The sequence below is a fragment of the Podarcis tiliguerta genome, assembly GCF_965153285.1.
Source record: "Podarcis tiliguerta genome assembly, chromosome: 4".
Classification (NCBI taxonomy): domain Eukaryota; kingdom Metazoa; phylum Chordata; class Lepidosauria; order Squamata; family Lacertidae; genus Podarcis; species Podarcis tiliguerta.
Genome location: NC_139537.1, coordinates 7,091,833 through 7,119,433, shown reverse-complemented (window position 1 = coordinate 7,119,433; position 27,601 = coordinate 7,091,833). Strand labels below are relative to the sequence as shown.

Sequence of the window (27,601 nt, the reverse complement as noted above, 5' to 3'; positions counted from 1 at the left end):
ACAAGATTTAAAGAGTCAGATTTCCCAAGAGTAAAGAACCTCTGCTAGCAGCAGGGGAAAAAGTCACTGATCTAAAACATTTACTGTCTTATCTTGAGTAATCTGACATTCCACATTTGTACAATGTCAAGAATTTCAGATTTAACAGTTTAATTCAAGAAAGGGGAGGGGGCTCGTTCGTTCACCAGCATTCTAGTAGTGAATGTTTGGCATTATATATTAACAAAAGCCTTCTGTAGCACTCATTAAAATCCTGGAAAGGCCTTATTTGCTTGCACAACCCCCTCCCCCATCTGTTATGCATTACGCACATGTATTCATAACTGCTGTTTTATATGCATGACTTCGACATTAATAATTGCTACAAAAGAAGGCTAAAGATGGTAAACTGCATTCCCTTCGACCTTGTCTCTGAGGCAGAAGCTGGTGTTTTCAAGAAATCTGTCAAGTAAGGAAACCTTGTCCTATCAGAGGTATTTATGCAGTATGCTTCCAATGTTTACCTTCATTTTTTTCCATAAGAGCACACAGAAAAAGCCAAAGGTTTTGTTTTAGATGACCAAGGTGGGGAAAATGCTTTGCCTATTTTTTTTTTATATGCTGATTTAAGTTCTCATTTATCCTCCTAAACTACTCAGGGCCAGGAAGCACCTTTGCACAAGCATAAAATCATGTACCTGTCTTATGCCTCCTTTGAAAAGCAACCTCCCAGGCTTCTTGGGTGCAGAGTAAAATGTGACAATATGCAGACATCAGAAGAAGCTGCTCACACCAGGAATCAGGGCTGGGCAGAAATTAGCAATGGCCTTTGGGTAGGGTGATGTGCATATATTCTCCCACAGTTACATCAGGTCCTCATGACTCCGCAATGCATCTTTTCTTGCCCCCAACAATCCACCTGCCTCTCAAGTGCTCACCAAGATAGAAAACAAACATGTAAATGGTTTAAAGGGCTTTGGAAATGCCTGTTGCCTTTGTCCATGGAGTTTTCTTGGCAGGGATACTGGAGTGGCTTGCTGGTTCCTGCTCCAGGTGGATCACATTTGGTCAAAACTCTCCACTATGACCTGTCCATCTTGGATGGCCCTGCATGGCATAGCTCATAGCTTCTCTGAGTTATTCAAGCCCCTTCGCCATGGCAAGGCAGTGATCCATGAAGGGGATCACTGCAGATGGTGACAGCAGTCACGAAATTAAAAGACGCCTGCTCCTTGGGAGAAAGGCGATGGCAAATCTAGACAGCATCTTAAAAAGCAGAGACATCACCTTGCCAACAAAGGTCTGTATAGTTAAAGCCATGGTTTTCCCGGTAGTGATGTATGGAAGTGAGAGCTGGACCATAAAGAAGGCTGATCGCCGAAGAATTGATGCTTTTGAATTATGGTGCTGGAGGAGACTCTTGAGAATCCCATGGACTGCAAGAAGATCAAACGCATCCATTCTTAAGGAAATTAGCCCTGAGTGCTCACTGGAAGGACAGATCCTGAAGCTGAGGCTCCAAGACTTTGGCCACCACATGAGAAGAGAAGACTCCCTGGAAAAGACCCTGATGTTGGGAAAGATGGAGGGCACAAGGAGAAGGGGACGACAGAGATGGTTGGACAGTGTTCTCGAAGCTACCAGCATGAGTCTGACCAAACTGCGGGAGGCAGTGGAAGACAGGAGTGCTTGGCGTGCTCTGGTCCATGGGGTCATGAAGAGTTGGACACGACTAAACAACTACACAACAACAACTTTGGAAATAGAATATGTGTAACAGGGGATGGGGAGAGATATCATTTTTGGTACAAAATTGGTTTCCTCTGCACATTCTTCAGATGGGCATTTTATATACAACTCATTCATTTGAAATTAAGTGAGATTGTCATGTTCTGGCCTTCTTGTTACTGCCCCATTAAGATTTGCTAGACAAAGGATGGCTCCTGGGGCAGACCTGCCAAGCCAGCAACCCCGCGGGGCCTCAGTTGTAACATGCCGGTCTTGTACTGCAGCCTGCCAAGCACTCAGTAAATATAATTTATGTAGCCCCAGGTAAACTTTAAAAGAAGAGCTTGAGTCTCTGTCTTGTGCGCTCTGTTGGTTGCTAATAGAAAACAGGCAGCCATGAGTTTGACAGTTCTGCCCTAAAAGGGAGATTCCACCATGCTCTCTGAGAAGGGAGAGCCTCTTCTCAAAGCAGCAAAGACTTCAAAACCAGGGGAACTCCTAGAATTAATAAAAGGGAAGGGGTGGGGATAGAAACACAGTAGAGGTATTAGCCATGTCAGGAAACTGGTGTAGAATGGACATAGGGGATAGCAAGAAGGCACGAGCCAAGGTTAGAGAGCACAATAGTGAGGACATTTCTGGTGCACTTCTAACCTGTCCCTGCTATTACATTGGGAAAGGGAGATAGCCATGCATGTGTCCAGACAGACAATTAACAACAGATCAATTCACACCGGATGACTTCCTAATGTGCAGTTAAAAGCAGTGTTTGAAATTCGCCAGGTGCATTTTGCACCCGTCACTTGCGACCAAGTGAAGACGCCCAGGCGCCACAATGTCGCCTGAAGTCTCCACCATCTGGAGATGCCTGCCTGGGGATCCTCGGATTTTGACTATTTTCACACACTAGCAACACATCCCGTAGAATTCCATCCATCATATTTTATCCGCACGATCAGAAAGTTCTATTGATAAAACGTGGTTTTGGGGCCTTCTGGCCCAAAAATGGCAACTAGGTTTCCATTTTGGCAACTATAACACTGGTTTTAAGGAGCTATTTGGCGCCTATCTGAGTTATTTGGCGCCTGAGTTTCTAACATTGGTTAAAAATCTGTTGCGTAAGACGGTTGACCCAAAGTTTCTTGCTGTCCCCACCATTCATTCTGCTGGATCCCCCTGCCTCTTTCTACAAATAAAATACTAGGGAAGGACAAAGGAAGCATTGAGAAAAAGCATACACAAGAGTTAGGGGAAGCTTTTTCAATCCAATGGGAATGGAATGATGGAAGCCAACAATTCTCTCTCTCTCTCTCTCTTTTCCTTTTAAGGGCTGCTAGCTAGCTGCACTATGCTTCATATAAGTGTAGTTTATACATTCAAAGATACATTCTGGACTTTCCAGGGGAACAGAAAGGCTAGCAGCAGTACCCTTGGGAATCACCTAAAACTGGTGAGAGGGCGATACATCAGTTCCTCCTCTATACATAACTGTGGAGGAAACTAGTATTATGTGGTCTGGCTTTTAAAAGAGTTCTTTCTCCTTATACCAAAACAAGTAAGCAGTGTGTGTGTGTGTGTGTGTGTGTGTGTACAACAACACACACACACACACTTGACAGAACTTGGCAGGTTCATGAACAGCTCCAGTTTCTGAAGATTTGCAACAAACGTACCACTGCAGACAGAATGTATATTGTTTGCTGCAACTGGCGAGCTAGTTTATAGCCCTGATTAACAAATAATATTCTCCACACCATCTTGAAATGGATGCCTTTATAAAGCAATGCCACTGCAAGATCTTAAGTCGAGATGCAGCAAAGTGTTGCTTAAATGAATGGAAAAGACTAGCTTCAGAGAGGTAGAGCTAGATGACAGCTTTGTGGCTATGAGTCTGTTTTAATACAGTGTTTATAAATCAGCTTACTGCCTTGTACCAAGAACTGTCACAAGTTATAATTTATAAAATTTACAGTTATAAAGGCTCTTCAAGGAAGTTCACACTGCAGGAGGGAAAGGCAGTATAATTTTGTTTTGCTTAAAATAATTACTAATTACTATTTAAATTTACCATTTACCGCATGACACAATTGGCCAACTATTTTTTGGCATGTGTGGCACAGGAAAAAAAGCCCAAGCTAAGACTGTACCACTCCAGTTCCATACACAGCTCGCTGCCACTCACTGTGAAAGTAGATTGTGATATGTAAATACTACCTTTTTTGTTTAAAAAGTATTTAAGTGCCTACCAATTGCATTCTTTTCTTTTGTTTCCTTTTCCTGTGTCAATGCATGGAGTCAGATTAAGCCCTCTCATTATCTTAGGAAGCTGGTGCATTTGAACTCAGAGAAACAGACTTCTTCTAATGATTCTCAGAAGATCATGTAGACTCAAACTAAATTTGGCACACCTGCCAGCACATCCTCTTTCTATCACCCTTGTAGCTTTCAAATTGAAGCGAAACTGAAATTCAATGCAGGAAGCAGGTTGGGATCGTAACGGTTTAGAAAGTTACGGTGGAGCAGGGGCCAAAAGCTAATAAAGGCATCGAACGGTAATAGAAAGGAGCATGTTCATGAAAGCAGAGTAGCTAGACTTCAAAATGAAAAAGATTGTGATTGTGGTGATCTTTTCAGGTATACTAACAGTGTGGAAGAACCTCATTTGACAAGGAGAACCTTTCAAGTGCTCTGGTGCACAATCTGATTCTAGTTTTGTATTCAACTGGTGAATGCAAGACACGCATCTATACAGTCAGGTGTCAAATACCTGCTGGGGCTGCCAGAGTCCGCTCACAGTTTTCGCCAGAGTTGTCCAATGCTAACTTTCCCCTTTAGTTTTTCTCCATGGTCCCCCAAGACTTTTATACCAGGCTGAGTGCAGGCAGTCTTTTTAAAAGTTTATCTCACACGTACATAATGCTCTGAGTCAGAGTTCAGGAAAAGTAAGTACTACACCTGTCCAGCAAATATAAAAAGGAATTTATTCTTTTAAGACATGTGGACTTTTCCACCCGGCTTTACCATAACATCCAATGAAGGGAACTGAAGGGAAAAACCTTTGTTTCATTTACAATTGTAAGGCAATAAAGCATGGGTAAATATATGACTTGCTACCAAAGGGAAGCTTCTCTATGTTTGTGCTGCACTTGTTTTCAAAAGGATGAAGCTTTTCCAGTGACTCAAAGTCTCCAGGTCTAAATTTTCCAACACTAGCTGCCATTCTGCCATCACTCTCAACATGCACTTTAAAAGCTACTTATCCAAGTTTTCTTTTAAAACCTTATTTATGAACATTATCTCCCACCTTTCTGAATCTAAATCCAATCCAGACAGCTTTCAAATAACATTCAATTATATACACAACAGTAGCATATTAAAGTGAGGGGGGGGGGGGACATAGCAGGATCTGGCCCACATGATAGTAGATGGTGGATCACCCTGTGTTGCTGGGGGGTGACGGCTACAGTACAACTGAGGCAGGCCCTGACACAGTCTTTTTCAGTCTGCCTCCCACTCCCTGCAATCTCTCCCACATGACAGATTTTCGAGAAACCGCATGGAAGAGATATATGCTCAATCCAAAAATAAATGGCCTAATAGAGAGGCACATCGTCCCTTATAGTTGACGGTGCCTCCACTTTTTGAAACATTCTTGGGATCCTAAGCCATTCTCCAATACCAAACTGATGTGATGAAAATGATGTGTAGAGCAGGCACAAGGGTTCAAACTGAGCTAGGGAGGAGTAAAATCTAGGTGACCACAAATTGTGGACCCCTGAATACAACCACCAAGGGCTATTCCAGCTTTATCAGGGTTACTTTACATGTCATTTGATGACTTGAGTTTGCTTATGAGCAGTGCTTTCTTTCTTTAAAAAAAATGTTTAGGGGCACTCTCATTTTCCTACTCATACTGAAATATTGCCCCTCAATGAGGCCAAACTTAGATTCACAAAATGTTTAGGGGTATGTGTACCCCCGTGTCCCCCAGAAAAAAGCACTGCTTATGAGCCATTACAAAACACACAGCAGAGACAGCGCCATCACACGCGGTATTTTGATGGAGTGAGTTTACACGCTGGCTTGCAAGCCTTCAAGCTCTGACTGTAAGACATGGTATACATGCATGAACTGGTCCTTAAATCTCAAAAGCGCTGTTTCTACCAGTGTAGCTCACCTGTATCCCTCAACAAATGTATGTGCAAGTTTCAACAGGCACCCACAAACCATTTCTGCAGGAAAGCCTTTGCACACTATTGCGCTTTGCTACACCCCCACATTAAACAGTGTCGGGGTTTTTTGTCGGTTTGTATTATTTGATCATGAATATTGCAGTATTTGACAAGACACTTCTCCAGTGTTAAGCCCTTGGCTCTCAGCTTGAGCAAAATGCCTGGGAACTTCAGCTTATGCTTATGAAAAGGTTAGCAGTGCAGAGAACACATGAACCTCAAGGCTCCAAAAGCAAAAGGCAGTTTTTAAACAAACAAACAAACAAACTTTGGGATTATTTGTTGTTTTGCAACGTTTTGGCAAAATATTTCCGGATGCCTGGAACCGGAACAAGTGAAGCTCACTGCTGACAAGCAGCCATTCCTCTAGCCTGCTGTTTTACCACTTGGCTGCGACTTCAGTTCTGGATGTCACCCTCTGCGCTTTTGAATGCACAGATTCTGCTTGTTTAATTCTTTTACACCATTAACATTTGAAAATGCTTCCAAGATTCTTCAGAGGCACAGGACAAGTTTTAAACGTAATGCAGAATTTTTTTTTCCTTCTGGTCCTATGTTTCAAAGGTCATGTTGATCTTTCATATGTAAAGTTTTGCCAGGTTGTAAATGCAAACAAAAAGTCTACATTGAGAAATAATATTTCCTTCCTGTTGGTTCATGTTTTGTTATGCAAGGACTATTATATAACCTAGACTGCCTCAGGTTCCAAAGAATAAAACACTTTAATAGTGCACGCAGCTGCTTTCTCTGCTGCCAAGCGGAAGATAAGTTGTTTTCTTTTGATTACCTATAGATATTTAATATTAGACCATTACACATAATAAAAACCATCTAGTTTCAAGAGGTCCAGCCAGTTACATCTTAAATTGGGAAATGAAGTTCTGTCTTTGACACATTGTGTTCACTCTACTGCCCCAAATTCTAAAAAGCAACTACCCCTATAAAGGCTATTATGTAAATCTTTCTGCCATGGAGGGTTTCCGGTTTAGTTCCTTGGAAAATAAACTAAACATGGGGACTGTCAGCTCCTTCACTAACCATTGTCTCTACACTGTGGTTTAACACAAAGGTTCAACCAGTATGAAACATCTATTCTTCCTACCTGGCTGTCATTTATTACTGACCAGAGCCATATGCAACAATACAGGACAGGTGGCAGTCAGTTACAACACTGTGAAATTGTAAACTTGGCTTTATAGCTTTGCTAGAAGCAATTAAATGACGTCTCGTTTTAGCACAGAAACTGTGTCACCCAAGATTTTGCATGCAGAAGTCAGATTCTGTTGTCCTGACACCATATCTATTTAGGACTTGTAAGTTCTATATAAAACCTTTTAACCCCCAGCAGCATGAATATATATGTAAACACCAAGAGGAAAAATATTCTAGTCTGTGTAACTGTTTTAAAAATGGATAAGCCACATACTGTAAAGGATTACAATGCGTTGCTATTGGCAACAAAGCTTTTTAAAAAAAATCAGATTGGGGCATCTAGAATTCCCTTAGCAATAGAAGTAGTAAATCCTAGGCAGCAATTCTGCTTTCATCAGAAAGACACTGGAGTACATCAAATGCTTAGAAGAACATTTCATCCTAGACACAATGGAGTACCAAGACTGGTGGTTTTTCCCAGGGGGGAGGGGAACATTGGTATGAACAGTAGCTATGGAAGAAGGTAATCATAGAATTGCTTGCATTAAAAGCTGCTAGTAATAGATGTGCTCAAATATGCTAGAAATACATCATAAAAGCCCTGACTGGCTTTTACTGTTGGTAATTACTTCATCTAGACCAGTGATGGCCAAACTTGGCCCTCCAGCTGTTTTGGGACTACAACACCCATCATCCCTAGCTAACAGGACCAGTGGTCAGGGATGATGGGAACTGTAGTCCCAAACTGCTGGAGGACCAAGTTTGGCCATCACTGGTCTAGACAGTATTAAGCTACCCTTTAATTATTTTTTTTATTTAACAAAGAACAAAAGTAATACGAGTAATTTCTACAAAATCAATCCTCTCTCATATTTCCAAGAATTAGCAGACAATAGCTAGTGCTGTCCCTCTAACAAGAATGCTGAGACAACAATCCGATGGGTTACCTCTTATATTGTTTATATATATATATCACCAGATGAACTCAAGGGCTGGCTCAATGCCTAGACTCCAAAGTATGCTACTTGTACCCTACAAGCCTTGGAGACTCATGTACCACCAACATATTTAACAGTGGAAAACAGCCTCTAGGTATCCGGTATTAACTGGCAAAACCATTGAAGAGGTCTTTTCTGTTAAAGCTCCCCTCAATCCTGAGAGTTAACAAAAAGTCTGAGCATCCTTAAGAACATATAAAGTTTATTTGAGCAAGCATGTGAGTTTTGCAACTACTATCTCACCAGTTCCAGCAGAGAATTCAACAGCCGCCTGACCACTTGGTCAAACTATCAAGTGCCTCCTCTGGTGGCAAAGACCTGCAACCCTGGAACAGAGTTGCATGCAAACTGCACATGTGATCCTGTATCCCTTTCTGAGTCGAGCATTAAAGCAGCTCTTTCCTCCAAGGAAGAAATGTCATCACTCATTGTGATTCAGGAACCTCCTGTGTCCACAGCGAACCATCAGATACACCTATTAATGTACTAAGATAGCATCAGAATTAGAATGACCTTCCAATTATAAGTGCCAGTGCAAATAAAAATGTATTGCAGCACTTCTGGGAAGTGCTTGAGTTTATTGGCAAATCTCCAGAAGGAGTGCCAGAACTGCAGGATACCCCATAATACAAGCTTGATGCAAAGTTGAGAGGTCAAGATCACAACGGAACACATAGAGGAGGGCAGCTTCTAAATATGGGAAGGATCCAAAGTGTTGACAGCTCATAAAGCAAAACCCAGCTTCTTGTATTCAACCTGGATGACATGGAGCAATGGTCTGACGCACTCTGTGAACTTGGAGGATTCTGCATGCACAACATATCCACCACCATCCCAGAAAGCATAGGTGGGAAGAATATTGGAAAATAATACAGTATGCAGTCTAGCATCTTCTTCTCAGCACCCAACCAAAAACAGGACATGAGCATGAGAGCCCTCTCAAGCTTTTCAAGGTGTAGCAACCAGAACTGTAAACAATATTCTAAGAGTGAACATGATATACATTTATATAAAGGCATTGCAATGTGGGTTTATTTTTGATCTTCTTGCTAATGATGCTCATTGTGGAATCTGCCTTTCACAGCTGCTGTGTACCGGGTTGACGTTCCATTGAACGTCAAAGACCTCTTTCCTGCTTAGCCACCATCAACTCAGTCTATATCTGTGTACAGTTGAAATAATATTTTTTGTCCCAGTGTGCATCGCATTAAGCTTTCACTGAATGACATTTGCCATTGTCTTGCCTGCTCACAGCGTTTCAAGAGATCGTTTTGGAGCTCTATGAAATCCCTTTGTGTTCATTGCCCACACAAACAATCTGGAGTCTTCCACAACTTGGCCACCTCATTGCTCACCCCTTCTGGTCATTATATCTCACAGATCTACAATACAGCAGGAGTATGAGCTTGCAAAGTGATAACCAAGCAATATCTGTTCAGGTCTTGGAAGGAATGGAAATTTTAAGCTGTAGTAGCTTACACTCGTGATCCAATGTTTGTGTACACTGGTGGAGTCACATGACTTTAGAAAAGAAAGAACAGTTGTATGGACATAGAACTGAATTTTGATATTTGCAAAGGTGTTACAGCTAAGACACGCAGTCAAGGTCACAGTGCTCACTGATGTTTGGATTTGCAGATGATAAAAGAAGGTACTGTTTCATGAAGTCAAAGCATTCCATGGCACATACCAAAAGCATACCGGTATGGTGCAGTTTTAACTTGACACACAATTCTATCTGAAGCAGCTGCAAGCTTCACAAACACTTCATTGAAAAAGCAGAACCATGTGATATCTGTCCCCTCGTGTTATCATAATCTTTGAACATGTCACCTATACATCACCCATTTTACGGATATACTACACCACATGGTGCCAATTTATGTCACAGATAAACAAAAGGCTGGCTCTTTGGTATTCTGTAGTCAAAGCAAGATAAAAATCTATAGGAATTATAGCAAGAAACACTGTAATATCCACTATGGAAATTTGCAACCAACATTTAAACTTGCCAGAAAGGAGGGTTGGACCCCATCATTGTTAACGATGCATATGAAGTATTAGTTATACACAATGAAGTAAATGTATATTTTTTCTTTAAAAGGGTGCTGTGTGCCAGGTTGGAGAGTTTATAACTGCCAAGGCCATCTATTTTATTCACTAATCCCCAGGGCAACGGTTTGGACTCAACTCAGAAAATCTAACATGCTAGTTGAAACCAAGGGTTGTATTCAATATAGCGCTCAGCAGAATGTGAAGGAAAAATCTTGTGCTGGTGCGACAATGGAATTATCTCCCCCTTTCATCTCCCAATACCCCTTTAAAGTAATTTTGTGGTTCCCCCAACCCCTCCAAAGAAATTAATGGGGGAACAGGAAATCCTCTTATGTGAGCATTAACCCTTGTACTAACAAAAATGCTGCCCCATATTTGTACAGCGAGGAGGGAAGGGGCAGGAATGCCTCATTCACAAATGGAACTCCACTCATGGTTCTTGGGATCCAACCTATAGTTCCAAATATTGGCTAAAATGTCACTGTGTTCAAAGTTAATCTACTAAATCTCCCAAGGCTATATTATGGGATACAGAGTTTTCCAGAGACAAGATTAATGTAAATCTTCACCAGCCTAAGTTTCTGGACTGTATTTAGAGGCAGCCCCACATATTACATATTGCAGTAATCTAACTTAGAAGTCACCAGAGCATGGATGACAGAGGCTAGGCTATCCCTGCCCAGATAGGGGCACAGCTGGGCCACCAGCCAAAGCTGATGGAAGGCTCTTCATGTCACCAAGGCCACCTGTGGCCCAAAGTACCCTAAACTACATATCTGCTCCCCATCAAGAGCAGGCAACCTCCCATCCATCCGGTCTAGGGAACTACCCACTAACAGTACCTCAGTCTTTTCTGGATTGAGCTTCAGTTTGTTGGCTCTCATCCAGGCCATTGCTGAGACAAAACAATGGTCCAGCACATCCACTGCCCCACCTGCAGATGTAATTGAGAAGCAGAGCTGTGTGTCATCAGCATATTGCTGACAACAGGCTCGAAAACTCTGGATGACCCCACTTAGCGGTTTCATGTCGATGTTAAACAATGTGGGGGATAAAGCTAAACCCTGAAGAACCCCACACTGAAGGCTCCATGGGGCCACGTCGCACTCGGCAAGCATCACCCTCTGGAAATAGCCATCCAAGTAGGATTGGAACCACCACAACACAGTGTCATCCCACAACCCTGCAAAGTAGGACAGCTACTCCAGAAGGATAGCATGGTTGATGGTATGAAAAGCCACTGAGATGTTGATGAGAATTAACAGGGACACATTTCCTCTGTCTCTCCCCCAACAGAAGTCATCATACAGGATGACCAAAGCAGTTTCTGTGCCAAACCCGGGCCTAAGTCCCGACTGAAACGGATCCAGTATGCATACTGTGTGGGTGGAGGGGAGAGAGGTTATTGGTTTGTGTCTTTCTGTTCCTGTTTTTATTGTCTATTTTGTGCTTTTATATTGCATTACGCTGTGAACAGCCCTGAGAATCTGCCAATGAAGGGTGAAGCCCTGAGAATCTGCCAATGAAGGGCCAGCATGTCTTTCAGAGAACTTGAAATGCCAATGGTGTTGAAGTTACACGGAGGGTTTTGACTAGCATGTGTCTATAAGACCTTAGCTAGAAAGTTCTAGTAATAATAGAAAGAAATGCTGGATGATCTCACCCCTGAAACTACTACTGTTCCAAATATCCTAAGGCTAGTAGGGAAAGCGGTTGGACTCACAAACTCTGGCACAAAGAACAATCTAGGGGCTACCAGCAAATAAGTAAAATGTTTGTTTCTTTGTTTGTTTATTACATTTCTACACTGCTCTTCATCCTAAGATCACAGAGTGGTTTAGAATATAAAATAGTCTGGTAACTATAATGAAGAATAATTGCTAGATGTAGCTGATTTTCTTTCAAGAGTGTTTTGGGGTGGTTTTTTCAGTGTGTTTTTAAAAAAAGACCTGGCATTAGTAAGAAAATAATTATGGTGGAGAATGAAGGAGTGGCAGAAACTGTATTAGGTGCCCCCAAGGAAAGAAACCTAGGAAATATTATCTGTTTTTCAAAAATTACCTGTCTGTTGTAATAAGAGTACGACTGAAAGGCACCAACACTTTTAATTTAGTTCCTTCAAAAAGAAGCAAAATCCAGAGCGCTCTCCATGCTATGCATTAATGTCCTTTCAATATAACATTTCCCCTGCTCAATATTGTTAAAGCATTTGCTCTGAAAGAGATGCAAATCAAACAGCAAGCTACAGTCTCACAGCTCAGCCACTAAGTATTGCATTTCTCAATTTCCTCCCTCTTTCCTCTAATCAGATTCCTGATCACAGATCCCTGTTTATCATATTTGCTGTACATGTTGTATTCTATGGCTCACGCAGCACATTACGTTGTGCCTGCTAGCTGAACATATTTGCTTTTAAGATTTCCACTACATGCTCAGGTGCGTTCCCAAACACAAGGCAGTCTCTTCTACAGCAAACAAAAATTGCTAAAGCTGGAAGGCAGGCTCAGAAGCTTTTCTTGTAACTGGAAAGTTTAGAAGGAAAGGAAATTTAGATTGCTGGTGTCTGGAAACAGGACAAGGTAAACATCAATAGTATTTGAAAAACCTTCAGTGCAAAGGGAGCCTAGAAATCTGACCAGTCTTAATAATTCTTTCTAGAGCCATGACTTTGATTAGTGGAAAGAGTTGCTTTTTTACTAACATCTACTCAAAGAGCTCCTGCCAACCTAGCAGTTCTAAAGCACATCAAAAGTGTAAGTAGATAAATAGGTACCACTTCGGCGGGACGGTAAACAGCATTTCTGTGCGCTGCTCTGGTTCGCCAGAAGCAGCTCAGTCATGGTGGCCACATGACCCGGAAGCTGTACGCCGGCTCCCTCAGCCAATAAAGCGAGATGAGCGCCGCAACCCCAGAGTCGGTCACGACTGGACCTAATGGTCAGGGGTTCCTTTACCTTACTCAAAGAGCAGAAGACCTTAATATGTTCACCTCCGATCCTTTTCACATGGTAAACCAAGTTGTAGCTGCTAAGATATGTGTTAAAGAAGATGTGAATTACAGTTACTCAAAGCACATTTTATTTGTAGGAGTTTTTCTCCAAGTACCCCTTTCTCGCCCTGTTCTTCAATTTCTATACATTAAGAGAAAATTGAATTCAGTAACTGCTTTTATTCCCATGCTGAGTTTCTACAATGCCACAGTCTATGTCGAATAGGCATCTTGATTTTGAAGTCTATTTCTTGAACATATTTCTCTAATTAGTGCTTGGAATCTGTGTCACTTGTTAACTAACACATTGTTACAACAATGTAATGAAATAATGTTTCTGCTTTGATGCTTTTATGTTTTGTTAGGTACATCATCAATGACAGGCTATACTCAGTTATTCCGTTTAAGACATATACCCAATAATCAAAACATGATTTGCTTACGATACCTGAGTTAGCAGTATGTAGCATCTTCTGATTTCACCCCATAATTTCAAACTTCTGTAGGACCAGGCTCTTCCCAAATTTAGATACACTACTTTAATCTATTCCTCCCTGCTACTGAGATACTTGTTGGATAGAAACCACATAACCAAGTATTCTTTATCTACACTTTTTTCCCCCCAGTAACATAAAAGATGGAAGGATAACTCACCAAGCTTTTATGTCTTTTGAGAATGATTGGCAGTGGTTTAGTCATGCTGGCCACATGAGCCAGAAAGCTGTTTGCGGACAAACGTGGGCTCCCTTGACTTGAAGCAAGATGAGCGCTGCACCCCATAGTCACCTTTGAATGGACTTAACTGTCCAGGGGTCCTTTACCTTTACCTTAGTACATAGTAAATTATAGCTTTGACTGGCCAGCTAAACCAGGTGAGTGTAGCCAATGAGTCTTAAACCCTCAGCGAGTTAAGGACTATCCCTGCATTCAAAGACAGGCTCTGGTGGATTGCGTAGACAAGACCGATAGTGGGTCCAATGGTCAAGAAGGTGGTTTCTGCATGAGCTGTAGAGGGAAGTGAGGGGCAGATGGGGCTCATCAACCTGGGATGGTAGCCCATTTAGGGAAAGGAAAACGGATCCTAAACCTCTGCTGCCTTGTGGGATATCTTCATGAGAAGAAAAGGCTAAGGAGTAAACCCTACACAAATCTAGAGGGAGTCCCTAAGATGGCTGGATGGTGCCTCGTTCCAGCAACTCCTGCAGCTAAGCTGGTACCAAATGTATTGTTCTACTTTTCTTTGGACTACACAGCGAGGCTGAGAGGGAGATTTTGTTGTCTGGGCTTCTCAGGACCTCCAGCCACACTGCCCAGGCTTGTGCCTCGGGGAGGTCACTTCAGTGCTACTAATGCAGTGGGATCTGACTTCACCCCCCAAAGTACACTCCATTCTCTCTGGAGACTGATGGATGCCAACAAAATTAGCGGAAAGATGGTTAGGGAGCTGAGCTTTATTCGGTTGGTGGATGAATGGCCCTGCATTTGAGCAGAGGATACGGTAGGTGGGTCTTACACAATCTGTGACCTACCAAGCTGCAAGCCAGCCATATATTGGGCTGTGTGTCAGATGCCTGGCAACCCCCCTGGCATTTTAGTTCCAGATGGGCAGCAAGAACAAAATGTTTACTGACCCACCATGTGCCCCTACCTCCCATTTGGTGTGATGGGTCACAAGTTACATAAGTTGAACTCGATGGCCAAATTGTGCCTCGGTTCCTTTCAATTTTACTATTATTCAATTCCAGCACTGGCAAAACACATACATGCAACCCCAAAAACTCCCATTAGCTCAATTCATAGAGTGAAAATGATAGGCAGTAAGCCAGTGGTCAAAAAAAAAGCACATTATCAGTGAGAAAGCTTCAATAATAACACCTCTGTTCAGGCGATGCCTCATGAAGAATCAGTACAGAAGTGAATCTTATTTGCAGTGGGTGTGTTCTGTCTTTCATGTGGCTATTTTGTGTTTACCAACTCCCTTCCTCTGAAGACATGGTAAAGCCGGGAGGGCTTCAGGAAGTGGTGGGTGGATTTCAGTGGTTGGCATTAAGTCAGCCAGTTTGTTTTGAAAAGAAATAGAGAAATCAATGGAAGATGTGTCTTTTTATCAATAGCTCTGGCCAGGATAGCTGAAAAGAACCCTAATGTTCTGAAGGTAACATGGTTAATTTATGATTGCCAGATGCTGGAGACAGTTATCAGTTTCATACAATCTGATGAACTTACTGAAGCCTCTGGCTTGCCTCTGCTGGAAACAGAACGCTGGGCAAGTTCTTAATTGTGTGGCTGTAGCCTACACCACTAGTTTTATCTCAGTGTTCAAGGACAGAATACTGCACAGTATCTTATGCAGGTGTTTGGTTCCAAGGGTTGCATTTATATGCAAAAATGCATATAGCTATGAGTCCTGGAAGGACTAGGAGGGCAGAACCCAGACTGACTCCAGCTACAAAACACAGGCCGATAAACAGACTCTTGGGCTCAGGTATTGCTTAGGGGAGTTTGTTGCTGTTACTGATGTTTCTTTGTTTTTTAGATATTATGATTTATGTGGAAATTGTTCAATTTGGTTGTGTATTTTTGGATAGTTTGTTTATGTTGTAATTATGTGTTTCTTCATGTTGTAAGCCGCCTTGAGCATGGTTTGAACCATGGAAAAGCAGCATACAAATAAAATTATATAATGTATATCTAAACCCTTGGGGAAAAAACTCCCCAGTGAGCATCCTGGGGCCGCTGCAGGCAGCGCGCCAAGAACGCCTTGCCCTCCCTGTCCCTCAAAGGAAGGCAGAGAGCTAAAAAGCTCTTTTGCAGGTTTTACCAGCACAAAAAGCTTTTAAGCTCTCTGCCTTGTTCGCATTTAACTTGTGGGATTTTCAGTCACCAGCCTCCGACCACATATGGTTGAAATCACCCAAGTTAAAAGTGCTTAAGATGCGACTGTACTGTAGGGAATTATTAAAGGTCCAAGCCCTGCAAAGAGAGCAAACGCTAGGACTAAGCTCCGGGGCCTGTGTATCCTAAAGGAATACCACCTGTTGAATGCACCTCCTAATTTAAACCTGGAAGGCCTCACTTTCCAGCCTTTCCTTCAAGCAGGTAAGCTCAGGCCAGGTCTTCTCCCAAACAGCCCCCACTTTTTAGGATGCATTTTGAGAAAGGTCTTGCCTGGCTCTTTCACTGGCAGTTGAAGACATGGCAGTTTTAGTAGACATTTTCTTCCGGTGGATGGCATGGGTAACCCATTCTAAATTATACATTTTAACTGTGATCTGAAGCTGCTGGGGACTTAATATTTTACTCTGTGAGCAGTGGGCTTTTTAATGTTTTTAATTTGGGTGTGGTTTACAGCAAAGTGGCCACTGAGAAATACTAAAAAGAACTGAATTTATTTTGGAGCACATTATGAAATGCAAGCTTTGGTGCATAATAGAGAGTGTTGGCTCATCTTTAAACAAGCCATGACACATACTCCTGAGACAAGCAACCTTCTGTCCCTCTGTGAAGATGAGCCACCATGCCAAATCCACACCTCCATGCTTGTATCACATCCAGTTCCAGCGTCAGATTACTTTCACTTTTTGTACAAGCAAGGTGGTTAAAAATAAACATCACTCTTTTACAAACACAGTTCTGAACTCCTAGTCAAATCTGGGACAGCACAGTAAGAGTCAAAAGAAGTCATCTATTCCACAACAATATGCCATGTGGCTAGTTACTAAAAATTCCTGCAAACTACAGTGCACAGTAAATTAAGATTCATGTTTAAAACAAAACATTTTCCTTGTGTATTTACATTATAGAAGGCAACTGCAAAAGAAGCTAGTTCAGAAAAAGATCTGTAACCTCTGGAGGGACCTCCATTTCCCAATACAAATTGCAGGAGTAAAAAAAAAAGTGTGCACATTTGTAGAATGTTCTCAGTCTTACTAATCACATTTGCTAAAGCACGAATTAGTAACTTGTATAGCCGTTTTAAGAACACAGCTCATTTATCAAGTTCAGTTGTACATCATCTATGATAACAGAGCTCCCAATTCTCCCAAGTGCCACTTCTTATGTAGTCAAAAATGGCACCACACACACACAAATGGAGCCTCAAAATTTGCAAAAGCCCCCACTCCAGCTCAACAGCCAAAGCCTGTTGAATAACCAGGGGGAGGGGGGGTGTTTGTCAGAAAACTGGGTGGAGGGGGGATGGGATGGCAGGAACCCTAAACAGATACTATCCACGCTGCAACATTCTGTCACCTCTATTGCTATCTCAGTTGCTGAAGAACATAAATTATCACCCTCCATTGCTCAATAGGTGCAGAAATCCATTCATTAGGAGTTATTTGAATTTTAATTTTTAGGTACCGTATTTTTCCATGTATAAAATGCCCCCATGAATAATACCAACAATCCCTATTTTTTTGAACCCCAAATTAAGAAATTGGGGCAGAGCCAGAGCCTGAACTCAGGTCACCCATGCCAGAGCCCGAAACGGACCCCAGGCTGCCCACACCAGAGCCCAAACACGAACCCAGGCCACAACGACCAGAGCCCAAGAATGAACCTGAACCCTTATGCATTCACCATCTGTGTATAATATGACCCCTAATTATTAACCCAATAATAACAAGAGCAATAGACTTACTGTAGAAACAAAACATGCAGAAGTGAACAGTCCTTTGTATGTTAACTCAGATATGCGCTTTTGTCCATGTACCTCTGTTCTGCTAAGAGAACACCTTAATTCTACTTGCTTTGAATAATCAGTGCTGACTCTGAATTGCTAGTTACATTTAAGTGTAGAAGTGCCAATTATTCTGCAATAATTAGCAGTGCATATTTGACACCAAAATTACAAAATAATTTTTAAAAGCAGTCCAAAAACTTTATGATCAGGAATGGACATTATCACAGCCAGAATGGGAAACCACGACAACTGAAGCACAGTTGGAAAAATCAGATCACTTATGTTTCAGGCATTTACAAATATCAACAGTAACAGCACAGAATCTTAAAATTGGCTGTCAGCAGACAACAGATTTTTCAGCTCGTATTTAACAAGTTAGATGAGTAAAAAAAAGAGGAGAGCGTGCTGGCACTTAATTAACAGTACACTCTTTAGTGAATCTTAAGAGAACTTTGAAATATAACTAAACCACCCCATCTGGATTTCAGGGGGCATCTGATTCTACCCACCGGAAAGACAAGGTTTGCTGTTGCCCAGGTCTCTGTTGTTGTTGTTGTTGCTGCTGTTGTTTTAAAAAAGGTAGCTACAGTCTAAAGCAGATGAACCATTTGGTTAGTGTCTGCCTGTCTTATTTTAATGCATGAATTGTTGTAAGATCTAGCAGTTATTAGGCAGGATACTTGTTTCCCTACAGAAGTTTCACAACTGGATTTGTATGAGATTGTGCAAGTTTGACTGACTGTGATTGTCCCTCAGTCTTGGGGAAGAGATGCGTACTAGTTATAACACATGAAGAGAGCAAGAATGGTTGACAAGTATTGGAAGAATATTAGCTGCTGCTGCTGCATCCAGCAGGTCAGAGGTTCCCCAGCACTCATATGCTGGATGGATTTCTTCAACCTACCAAAGCCTCTTGAAGCAAGCAAAACCGGAAAAGGGCCAGATCCTATGCTGTACGGTCTTGTTATTTCCGAAGAACCTTGAACCTTTGATTGCTATAGTGAAGAGATCAAACTCCAACCACAACAACGGCAGGCCAGCTGCAGATCCTTTTCATGAACTAAAACTGAAACACTTTGCAGATCAGCACAGGTAAAGAATTCTCTATTACAGATGTTCTCTATGTAGGTGCACCTGTTATCTTCCTCCTTATCTCGCACTGCAACGCTTCAGAAACTAACATAGAAAAGAACTATTCAGAACGTAAGCCTGAATTTTCAAATACCCAGGTTTCAGGGGCATATTTGAAATTTTGAATGCAAGTTACCCCAATTTATCATATGAGGAATTCTACACAGCCATTCCATGTAAAACACGGAGGACCCCCCCCCCCAATAAGGAATCCTGAGAATTCATCCCCCATGAAACTATAGACTGCCCTGCACAGGTCTTTTGTTTGATAAAGACTGAAGACTGTAAACAACCACTTACCATATATTATATTACAACAGACATATTTGCTTGGGATGGCTCAGTTGGTAGAGTAAGAGACTCTTAATCCCAGGTTGTGGGCTCAAGCCCCACCTTGGACAAAAGACTCCTTCACTGTAGGGTCTGGACTAGATGACCCTATGATTACATATTCTAGATATCACAACTTTACATGTGTCATGCTATAGAAAGTATTGAGAGAGGAGTTCCTGAACTTGCAACCAAGTGCCGCAGTCATAAAGTGTAATCCCTATAAACAACCTACTCAAATCAACCTGACCGTGGTTAACTAAAGTTTTATTTCACCAAGAATGCATACTCGCTATTTTTACATACCATATGCTGCAATCTTTCCCATAAAAAGCAAGTTTAACTAGTTAAGATATTGATCTTCATAGACTACGGAGCTTTTTAGAAGAATTTCAGTGATACAGAAGTACTGTCAGATTATAGGACTTTATCAAGCCGACACTTTCTAATCTGTCTCTTCCACCTTTTCTATGTGCTGATATGTAAGCCTAGGTAATCTTTTTGAATTTGCAGTACTGAGAGGGAAAGGGCAGCTACAGGTTTATTGACATTTAAATATTCCTCAACATGTCCATGCTAGAAATCAATGGTCTCTAAATGGAGCTATTGATTATTTCTCCAGATGCTTCTCAGATACACATTACTCCCCATAGTTGCTTTGGCAATAAAATGCATAAACACTAAGAACAAGAAATTCCCCATTAAGATCAGGTTATAAACGAATTTTGTACTGATCAACATAAAGGACAGTTGCATAAAGGCTGAATTAAGAAAAGTTAGTTACATGCAATTTAGGTGAATTACCACACCCTAACATTTGTAAGGTAAAGCTAGGAAGCATCAGAGAGCTTTCTATAAGAAGAATATTGCCAGAAGGACCGGGATTGTTCATGACACATATTTATAGCCACCCCTCTTTCAAACTGAGCAAGTATGCATTGTGTTAGTTCCAGTTATAATTTCCAGCTGTGTCAATGCTTTAAGAGTCTAAAAGCAGGAAATCCAAGAGGAAATTCCATCGTCAGTTCCCGGAGTTTTGTAACCCAAATGTTCTTCCAAAAAGGAGCTCTGAAAAGAATCTGGGAGTGTTTGTTGTAGCCTTACCTCATATCTTCAAGTAAGTCACATTCTGCCTGATGTTTGGCTTGAATTTTTGTCATCTGTTCAGCCTGGATGAGTTTTAGCTCTTGAGTGATTTTCACCTTAAAAAAATAATAATAAGACATATAGCGAAAGGTGTAATTTAAAATCTGTTTTATTCTTGTAAAATTGGTTCTCAAGATGCTATATTCTGGAACATATTATTTCATATTACAAGCTCCATGAACAGCGACATGTTTTTGCTGACTTCTAAACACTGCAGTTCCAAACTGTAGAATAGGCAACATGCCCTCCACCAATCTGTTTATATGGTCTACACTCCTGGAAGGCACCATGTAGCAAACATACCCCTCCTCTGAATTTTCTCTGAACTGCAGTAAACTTGAGGAGCAGGTCTCATGTCACGATGATTTGAAGCAAGCAGACCAAATGTTAGCACGGAAAGCACCTCACCACCACTAAGGAAGAGTAGGAGCCACTTCTCTATTGCAGTGAGCTCTGAAGAAGGCAGAAAGGCACATGTTTCTCACAATTTTACCCAAATCCGGTATTACAGAAAACACCCCTCTTTCTTTTTCCGAATCTCTTCTCCCACTCAGCCAAGCTACCCCAGGATGTACTATGGAGCTTGAGAACAAGTTAGAAGCAAAGGCAAATAACGGCCAACTAGTGAGCCAACCTAAAATTTATGGATCCCTAATCCACAATACTCTCATTTTATAATTTGACAACTGTAGCAACTAACATCGGCGAGTTTGCCAAAGTAAAGTCATTTGCATATCCAATTTTGAATATCTCAAGCTGGCATAATGCAAAAAACTTTGCCTTTGGATGGTATTGCAAGCAAAGTTTTCAGATTGCTAAACAGTCAAACAATCAAGAGAACTCAGAGTCTCAAGCCTTGAGCTACTGAGATGTCACCTTGCAGTCAGGTCACATATGAAGTTGGCAAAAAAACAAACAAGGAGGGAGAGGGCGCTCAGAATTCCAAGGTGCCAAAAAGCTTACTGAAACGTTTCTCAAAATTATTCTTAAAATGCAGATAATGTGGATTACGTGAGTCCTTATTTCTCTCTGTTCTAAACACTGTATTGAATTTAAACTTTCATACCCACAGCCTCTCACTGCTTCTTGCTGCTGCGAGCAATATGTTCACTTCTCTCTAAACATCCAAGCACGGACCCACTTGCAGCAAGAGATTCAGCTCTGTAGTGCTTGGAGCAAGAGTGCAAATACTGAGGGCAAAGAGGCAAAGCACTCCTAAACTCAGGATGTTGAAGAACAACACCAGAACACAGGATGAATCTGCTGAACCTGCCCAATGGTCCATCTAGCATAGCATCTTGTTCTCAGGATAGCTGACAAGATGCTTCTGGGAAGCTTGCAAGCTGGATATGGGTTTAACATATCTCCCAGTTGCGATTCCCAGCAACTAGTATTCAGAGACATATGATCACTATTACTATTATTATTAATTAGATTTGTAGAACAGTGATTGATGCAACTAAAGTTCACATTGGTTGACTCCACGTAACATCAACCTTTAAATGCAATTATCTCAGTCGAGTGTCCAACATCCTTAATGTTTTCTGAATATAGCAGTCAAATATACCTTTGTGTCGTAACAATATATCATGTTGAGGTCATGTTTTTTTCAAGCTGCCGCTTAGCAGCATGACAGCGGTTGGACTGACTCGTTATAGGCATCACCACAGAAATTCACAAACATTTTTTAAAACACACAGGCTCAAACCTTTTAACCCTTTTTGCTTTTAGCATCATGTTGAGCCAGATCATTATATAGAGAAAAAACACAACTCTTCTGAAAGAAAGAAAAAAAAGAACAAAAACAGGGAAACAGACCTTCCCTCAAGCAAAAGCAATCTTCCCCATCTTATCCACTAGGCAACAGAAATCTCACCTCCCCCTCTTCTGGCAATCCCAACCCTGAAAATACTCCCCCAGCAACAAGAATGCCCCAATCCTAGAAAAACACGAAGAGGCAAGCTTTTATGCCCAGTTAGCCAAGACTTAGTACTTTTAAACAAACGGAGAATCCAGTATTCTTTTTTTAAAAACTAAAAAGCTGAACATGTTTGAATTTTATCCAAACAGCACGAGAAATAAATTCATCAAGCATAGCTGCCTTAACCCATGGAATGGAGATAAAATCCCCTTGTGAAATTGAAACACAGTGCACAATGCATAAACTTGCATGCAATATAAACAGAGTGGAAACTAGAATGGCCTGTAACATAAATTCTGCTTCCTGGCCAAGTCCACCCTCAAAACAACACAGAGGGGCAGAGAAAAGCATCCTTCTTCCCTCCCCCAAATGTAACCAGCTATCTTGATGCACTGAGGAGTTCAGGCTTTTTGTTTTACACAGTTCAAACACACACACACACACACACACACACACACACCCTCCAATATATTCGGTAGCTTCCAAGTTCCATTTTAAACACACATATATATGCAGCTCTTTACAGAGTTCTAGTAAACAGGCCCCGAGATCTCAAGGGTAATGTCCTCAACTCTTACAGCACTATACCCTCCTCCTAACACTACCAAAAGCATTATTTGAATTATTTTTTATCCCCAATCCCGTGCATCACATTAAACATGCTGTCTGATAATACTAGAACCCAGAGCTTTCCAATTAAGCTGGTTATCAAGATTCAGTACACACAACACGAAGTACTTCTTCACACAGTGCACAGTTCTGCGAAAACAGAATGCTGGACTAGATTGGGTCTTGGTCTGATCCATCCAGGCTCCGAAGTTCTTGAGACTTACTCATTCCCCCTTTTATAACACAAATGGTTAACTCCACCCACCCTCATCCGTGTCCTGTAGACTGAATTGCTATTAATAGTCCTTCCATAACTCACTTCCCAAGTTCTCAAAGTGATTATCCCCACCACTGGGTGTCAACACCAGAGATGCTGCAAAAGCACCACAAAATAAAGGAATCTACAACCCTCTCTTATTTCTTTAGAGGCTTTAGCATGGTGCTGTCCTGACCTACCAGAGCTCTTGAATCATATGACTGCAATGCAAACAGCTGACCAGCCTCCTAACATCCCAATGTAGTCAAAGTCAACTTTAGGACACCTGACACCACAATGATTCTTTATTCTTTAATGCTGTCATCCACACTCAGTTCCTCTTTTCCCCGCCACCACAAAGTCACCAAACTTTGCTAATGCATCCCATATCCCCAAGGAGCAGCCTCAGTGTCTTGCTAGTGTATTTGGCACTGTACATATGCGCTCAGATGAACAGCAGCTGTCCAAGGTCTTTTGCAGGCCTCCTGGCCAATTACCTGTAAGCAAACTTCTGAGGACTTGCACATGCAATGAAGGTGCTTTACAATGGAGCTACAACCCCTGCTAGCACAGATTTTTGTGGCCCGGTCTGTGTGATCCAACATGACCCTACCCTAAAACAGCACCAGCCTTCCAATCTCACAGCACTCAAGCATCCATATAGCTATTTTGATCAAGACCTTAGTCCTCTTATACCAGAATCCTACCTTCCACTCCCATTGCTCTCTGCAGTGCATATCATTCCTATTTAACCCTGCCTGTTTCCAACTTCCTATGACAGCCAGCATCCACCAGAAATTGCACTTGGCCCCATATCGAACCAAGGCAGGCAATCTGCCCCCTTACAAGCAACCTGACCCCCAAACATTCACCAAACAGACCGAATCGCCATAGCTGACTACCACAGCCTTCAGACACTTTTGATACAAACTTGGCCCCCTAACAATCATATTCTGCCACGATTCCCATTCCTCTGCAGCCTACCCTCAAAATCCCTACAGCTCTCACTGCAACTATTTTCTCCACCTCTTCAGCACCTCACAACTGCTTGTTGCCTGTACTGAGTTCTAGTTCTCTTGCTGTTACAACCATCCCAATTACACACTGCCCTCCACCAACTTGGCTGCAAGCATATGGCACTGCTGCAAAGCCCCGTGGCCCCTTCACTGTGCCAATGGCCTCTTACTTTTAGGTAGCCCATCCAACACTCAACACACCCCAAATCTCAGTATGTCAAAAGCACCCTTAGGCCCCACTAATTCCATGCCCCAGGGCAACCTGCTACCAACCCCCACCCACTGCAATCTGAATCCAACCTCCAAAACGCTTAGCGTGGGACAGCAACCTACCTTCCACCAGTACCCCTTTGGTCCTCAGTAATATATCTAGCAATCCTTGCTCAGATTCACAAGTTGCACTGTACCTCCCCCTAAAAAAAAGCCTCAATTCATGGAAAGAGACCCAAGCACACGCCTGTCTTCTGCACCTCCCCGCCCTGTGCCACCTTTGCCATAAGCAGCTCTGCAGCCCAAGCAGACACACAAATAGCACCTTTGCAACCCTCCTTTCCTGTTCCCCCAAGATGCCACCCCCCCCCCCGCCAAAATAGGAAGCCTATGTGGCTTTGCCCTCCGGCCTGCAACACCAAGCATCCCTTCCACCTGCATCCCAATTCATAGGCTCCTGCAGCCAGCCTGACAGCCAGTTGCCCCCCCATCACACCTCCCTCCCTGCTGCCCCCTCCACCCCCCTGCCATGCCCCGCACCCTGAAATCCAGTTCCGCAAGGGACACCTCTGCAGCCCCTGCTGCGGTGGGTGCCACCCCCAAATGCAACACATTTATAACACACACGTACACACCCTCCCAAAATCCAAATCACACTCCCCCCCCCCCGGGGCCTTCAACGACCCTCTTCTCCCCCTCGTTCTAACCCTCTATAAAGCACGGACCACCCCCCCTCCTTCGCTCCCCTTTCCCTCCCCACACATCACTACGTACTCGCCCCCCCCTTTTTGCAACCAAGGCTGTCTCTCTCTCTGCATCCCCCCCCTCAATTCAGAGCCCCCTCCCTCAATTCAGCCTGCCCCCCCCCCGCCTGTGAGGGGGCAGCACCTTTTCTCCTCCCTCCCTCCCCCCCCGTTTTTAATTTTTACCTCAGTCCCGTCCCCCCCCCCGCACGGCCTGGCCCTCCAACCCCCCCCTTTCCTCCTCCTCCTCCTCCTCACCTTCCTCGGCGGGGGCTGCATGGCGGAGGCGGCGGCGCTGCCGCTCTCGGCCTCCACATCAATCCCTTCCCCGCCCCAAACGGCGGCGGCGGCGGCAACGGCGGCTCTGCTGAGGGGAGCTGGAGGGGGAGGGGAGCAGGCAACGGTCGGCTCCGAGGAGGCGGCGGGAGAGACGGCGGCGGCGGCGGAGGAGGAGGAGGCGAAGCCGGCCCAGCTCGGTCCCCGGCGCGTCTCGCTCTCTCTGCGGCAGAGGCAGAAAGCGAGAGAGGGAGAGAGGGAGCTGCGGGTGGGCGTGGCCAGGGCGGAGAGAGGGAGAACGAGCGGTGGGCGTGGCTACGGCACCGGGGGGGGGGGTGGGAGGAAGAAAAGGGGGCGCTGCTTTCGGCCCTCCCTTTTCCGCGCCGCCGTCTGCGCCCCTCGGGCGAGAGGTGGGAGGAGCTTGGCGCGCGAGAGAGAAAGAGGCAGAAAGACCTCGCGTCCGGGGCGCGCGCGGGAGACGCACGAGAAGGCGAGGTTATAAAAGGCGGCGGCGACGCCGACGCCGGGGTCTTCTCACTGAGGCGCCGCCGCCGGCGTTGCTGCCCAGCTAACGGAATGCGCGCGCGTGCCCGCCTCCCTCCCGTGTGGGCCTGAGGAGAGCGAGTACTAATGGGTTGGGGGCGTGAGGAGAAAGAAAGAGAGATTTGTCGGGGGAGAAGAGGCGAGGATACGGGTTCCCTCACTGTGAGGGAAGCGGGAGGAGGAGGAGGCGGCCTGACAGACGGAAAATGAGGCGCGCGCGCGCTCCCGCCCGCCTCACTGAGGGGACAAAAAAATTAGGGTTTTTTTATTTTAGTGAGTGGCCTCTTCGCGCGTGTCGGTGTGACACAGGCGGGACCGGCTTTTCATCGCCTCGCACGTGTGAAGGAGAACCCGCCGCGCTTCACATCCGTGACAACGTGGGGGGGGAAGGGATGGCGGCACGGGGAGATAGAGAGAACGCGAATGCTTTCCGTCTCCGTTTCATTCTCTCCTTCCCAAAAAGGGGGTGTCTTTCCAAGCCAGCCCCGCATCCCGCTTATTCAGACGACCACCTAAACACGGGGAGAGAAAGGGGCGGGGAAACACGGGAGAGTCTTGAGGGGCGGGGCTTAAGCGGGGCGCTCGCGCTCTGATTTGACTGACAGGCGGATTAAGTGGGCGGGGAAGGAGCGCGCGCGCCGACGCTGCCCCGCCTCCCTATTGGCTGGCGCGTGTGAGCGTGCTTAAATAGCGAGAGCCGGCTTAGCTGTTGCTGCCCCCTAGCGGAAAGACGCCGCGAATGCGTCGAGGCGCAGGCGAGATACATTTGCAGATCCTATATGCACGTGTGGTCGTGTTGGGGTCCCGCTGCTGGAGCTTGCGTGCAGTTGCCTGGGAATTCGGTCATCCGGTGCGTGGTTGCGGGGTAGTAAGCCTCGATGCATTCATGCCAAGCTGCCTTATACTGAGGCTGTAGACTCAGGGTCAATTTAAAATAAAAGTCATTATTTTTCGTAATTCAGATCAGAGCTGAGGGGGGGGGGGGGGTTAACGCTTTAAAAATGCAGTAGGTCATAAGAAACAATGGGGTATGGCCAACGTACATGTGTCCCGCACCCCAAAACCAGAGGTGGAGGTGTGCTGGATGCAGAGTGAACAGATTGTGCACAGTCTGCTCTCCAAGGTTTCTTACTGCATTTCTAGCTTGCTCCTTCAAGGAACTCAAGGTGGTGAGTTACCTTCCTTGCTTTATCCTCACAAGCACCCTGTTAAGTAGCTTAGGCTTGCCCAAGGTCACCCAGCAAACTTCATGGCAAAGTGAGAATTTGAACCCTGGTCTCCTAGTTCAACACTCTAACCCAGTGGTTCTCAAAGAATATGGCATTCCACATTGGTGTGGCAGGAGAGAATGACAAGTGTGGTGGGAAGATTCAAGGACCACCAAAGAGACATTTCAGTGTCATATAGGATAGTATAAGAAAAAATTAAATTTGCAGAATATGGCTATATATATATATATATATATATCTTTTCAAATGAAAGCAGGAGCATTCCCTATTCTACAGTTCTCCACAGCATATTGTTGTGAACAAGGATTTTCAACTCTGACAAATATGAAAGATCAGAAAAGAGAAAGGTTTCTTTGTATTGATGAGGAGATGGGAGT

The 27,601-nt window shown here is 43.7% G+C and overlaps 1 protein-coding gene across 6 annotated transcripts in view; it reads right to left on the bottom strand.

Annotated features, from left to right (window-relative positions):
* Positions 1–25,772, bottom strand: part of FCHSD2 (FCH and double SH3 domains 2) — a 145,944-nt gene extending 120,172 nt beyond the window's left edge. For 2 of the 6 annotated variants that reach the window (XM_083436398.1, XM_083436400.1), the window contains exons 1-2: positions 25,435–25,772; positions 20,380–20,477 (exon numbers count right to left, since the gene is read on the bottom strand). In XM_083436398.1, coding sequence (XP_083292524.1) covers positions 20,380–20,477; positions 25,435–25,455 — 119 coding nt within the window. In that variant the 5' untranslated portion in view covers positions 25,456–25,772. Of the gene's footprint in view, positions 1–20,379; positions 20,478–20,623; positions 23,153–25,434 lie in introns of those variants that run through there. The other 4 variants (XM_083436399.1, XM_083436396.1, XM_083436397.1 and 1 more) reach the window with 4 other exon arrangements.
* Between the last annotated feature and the right edge of the window lie 1,829 nt (positions 25,773–27,601).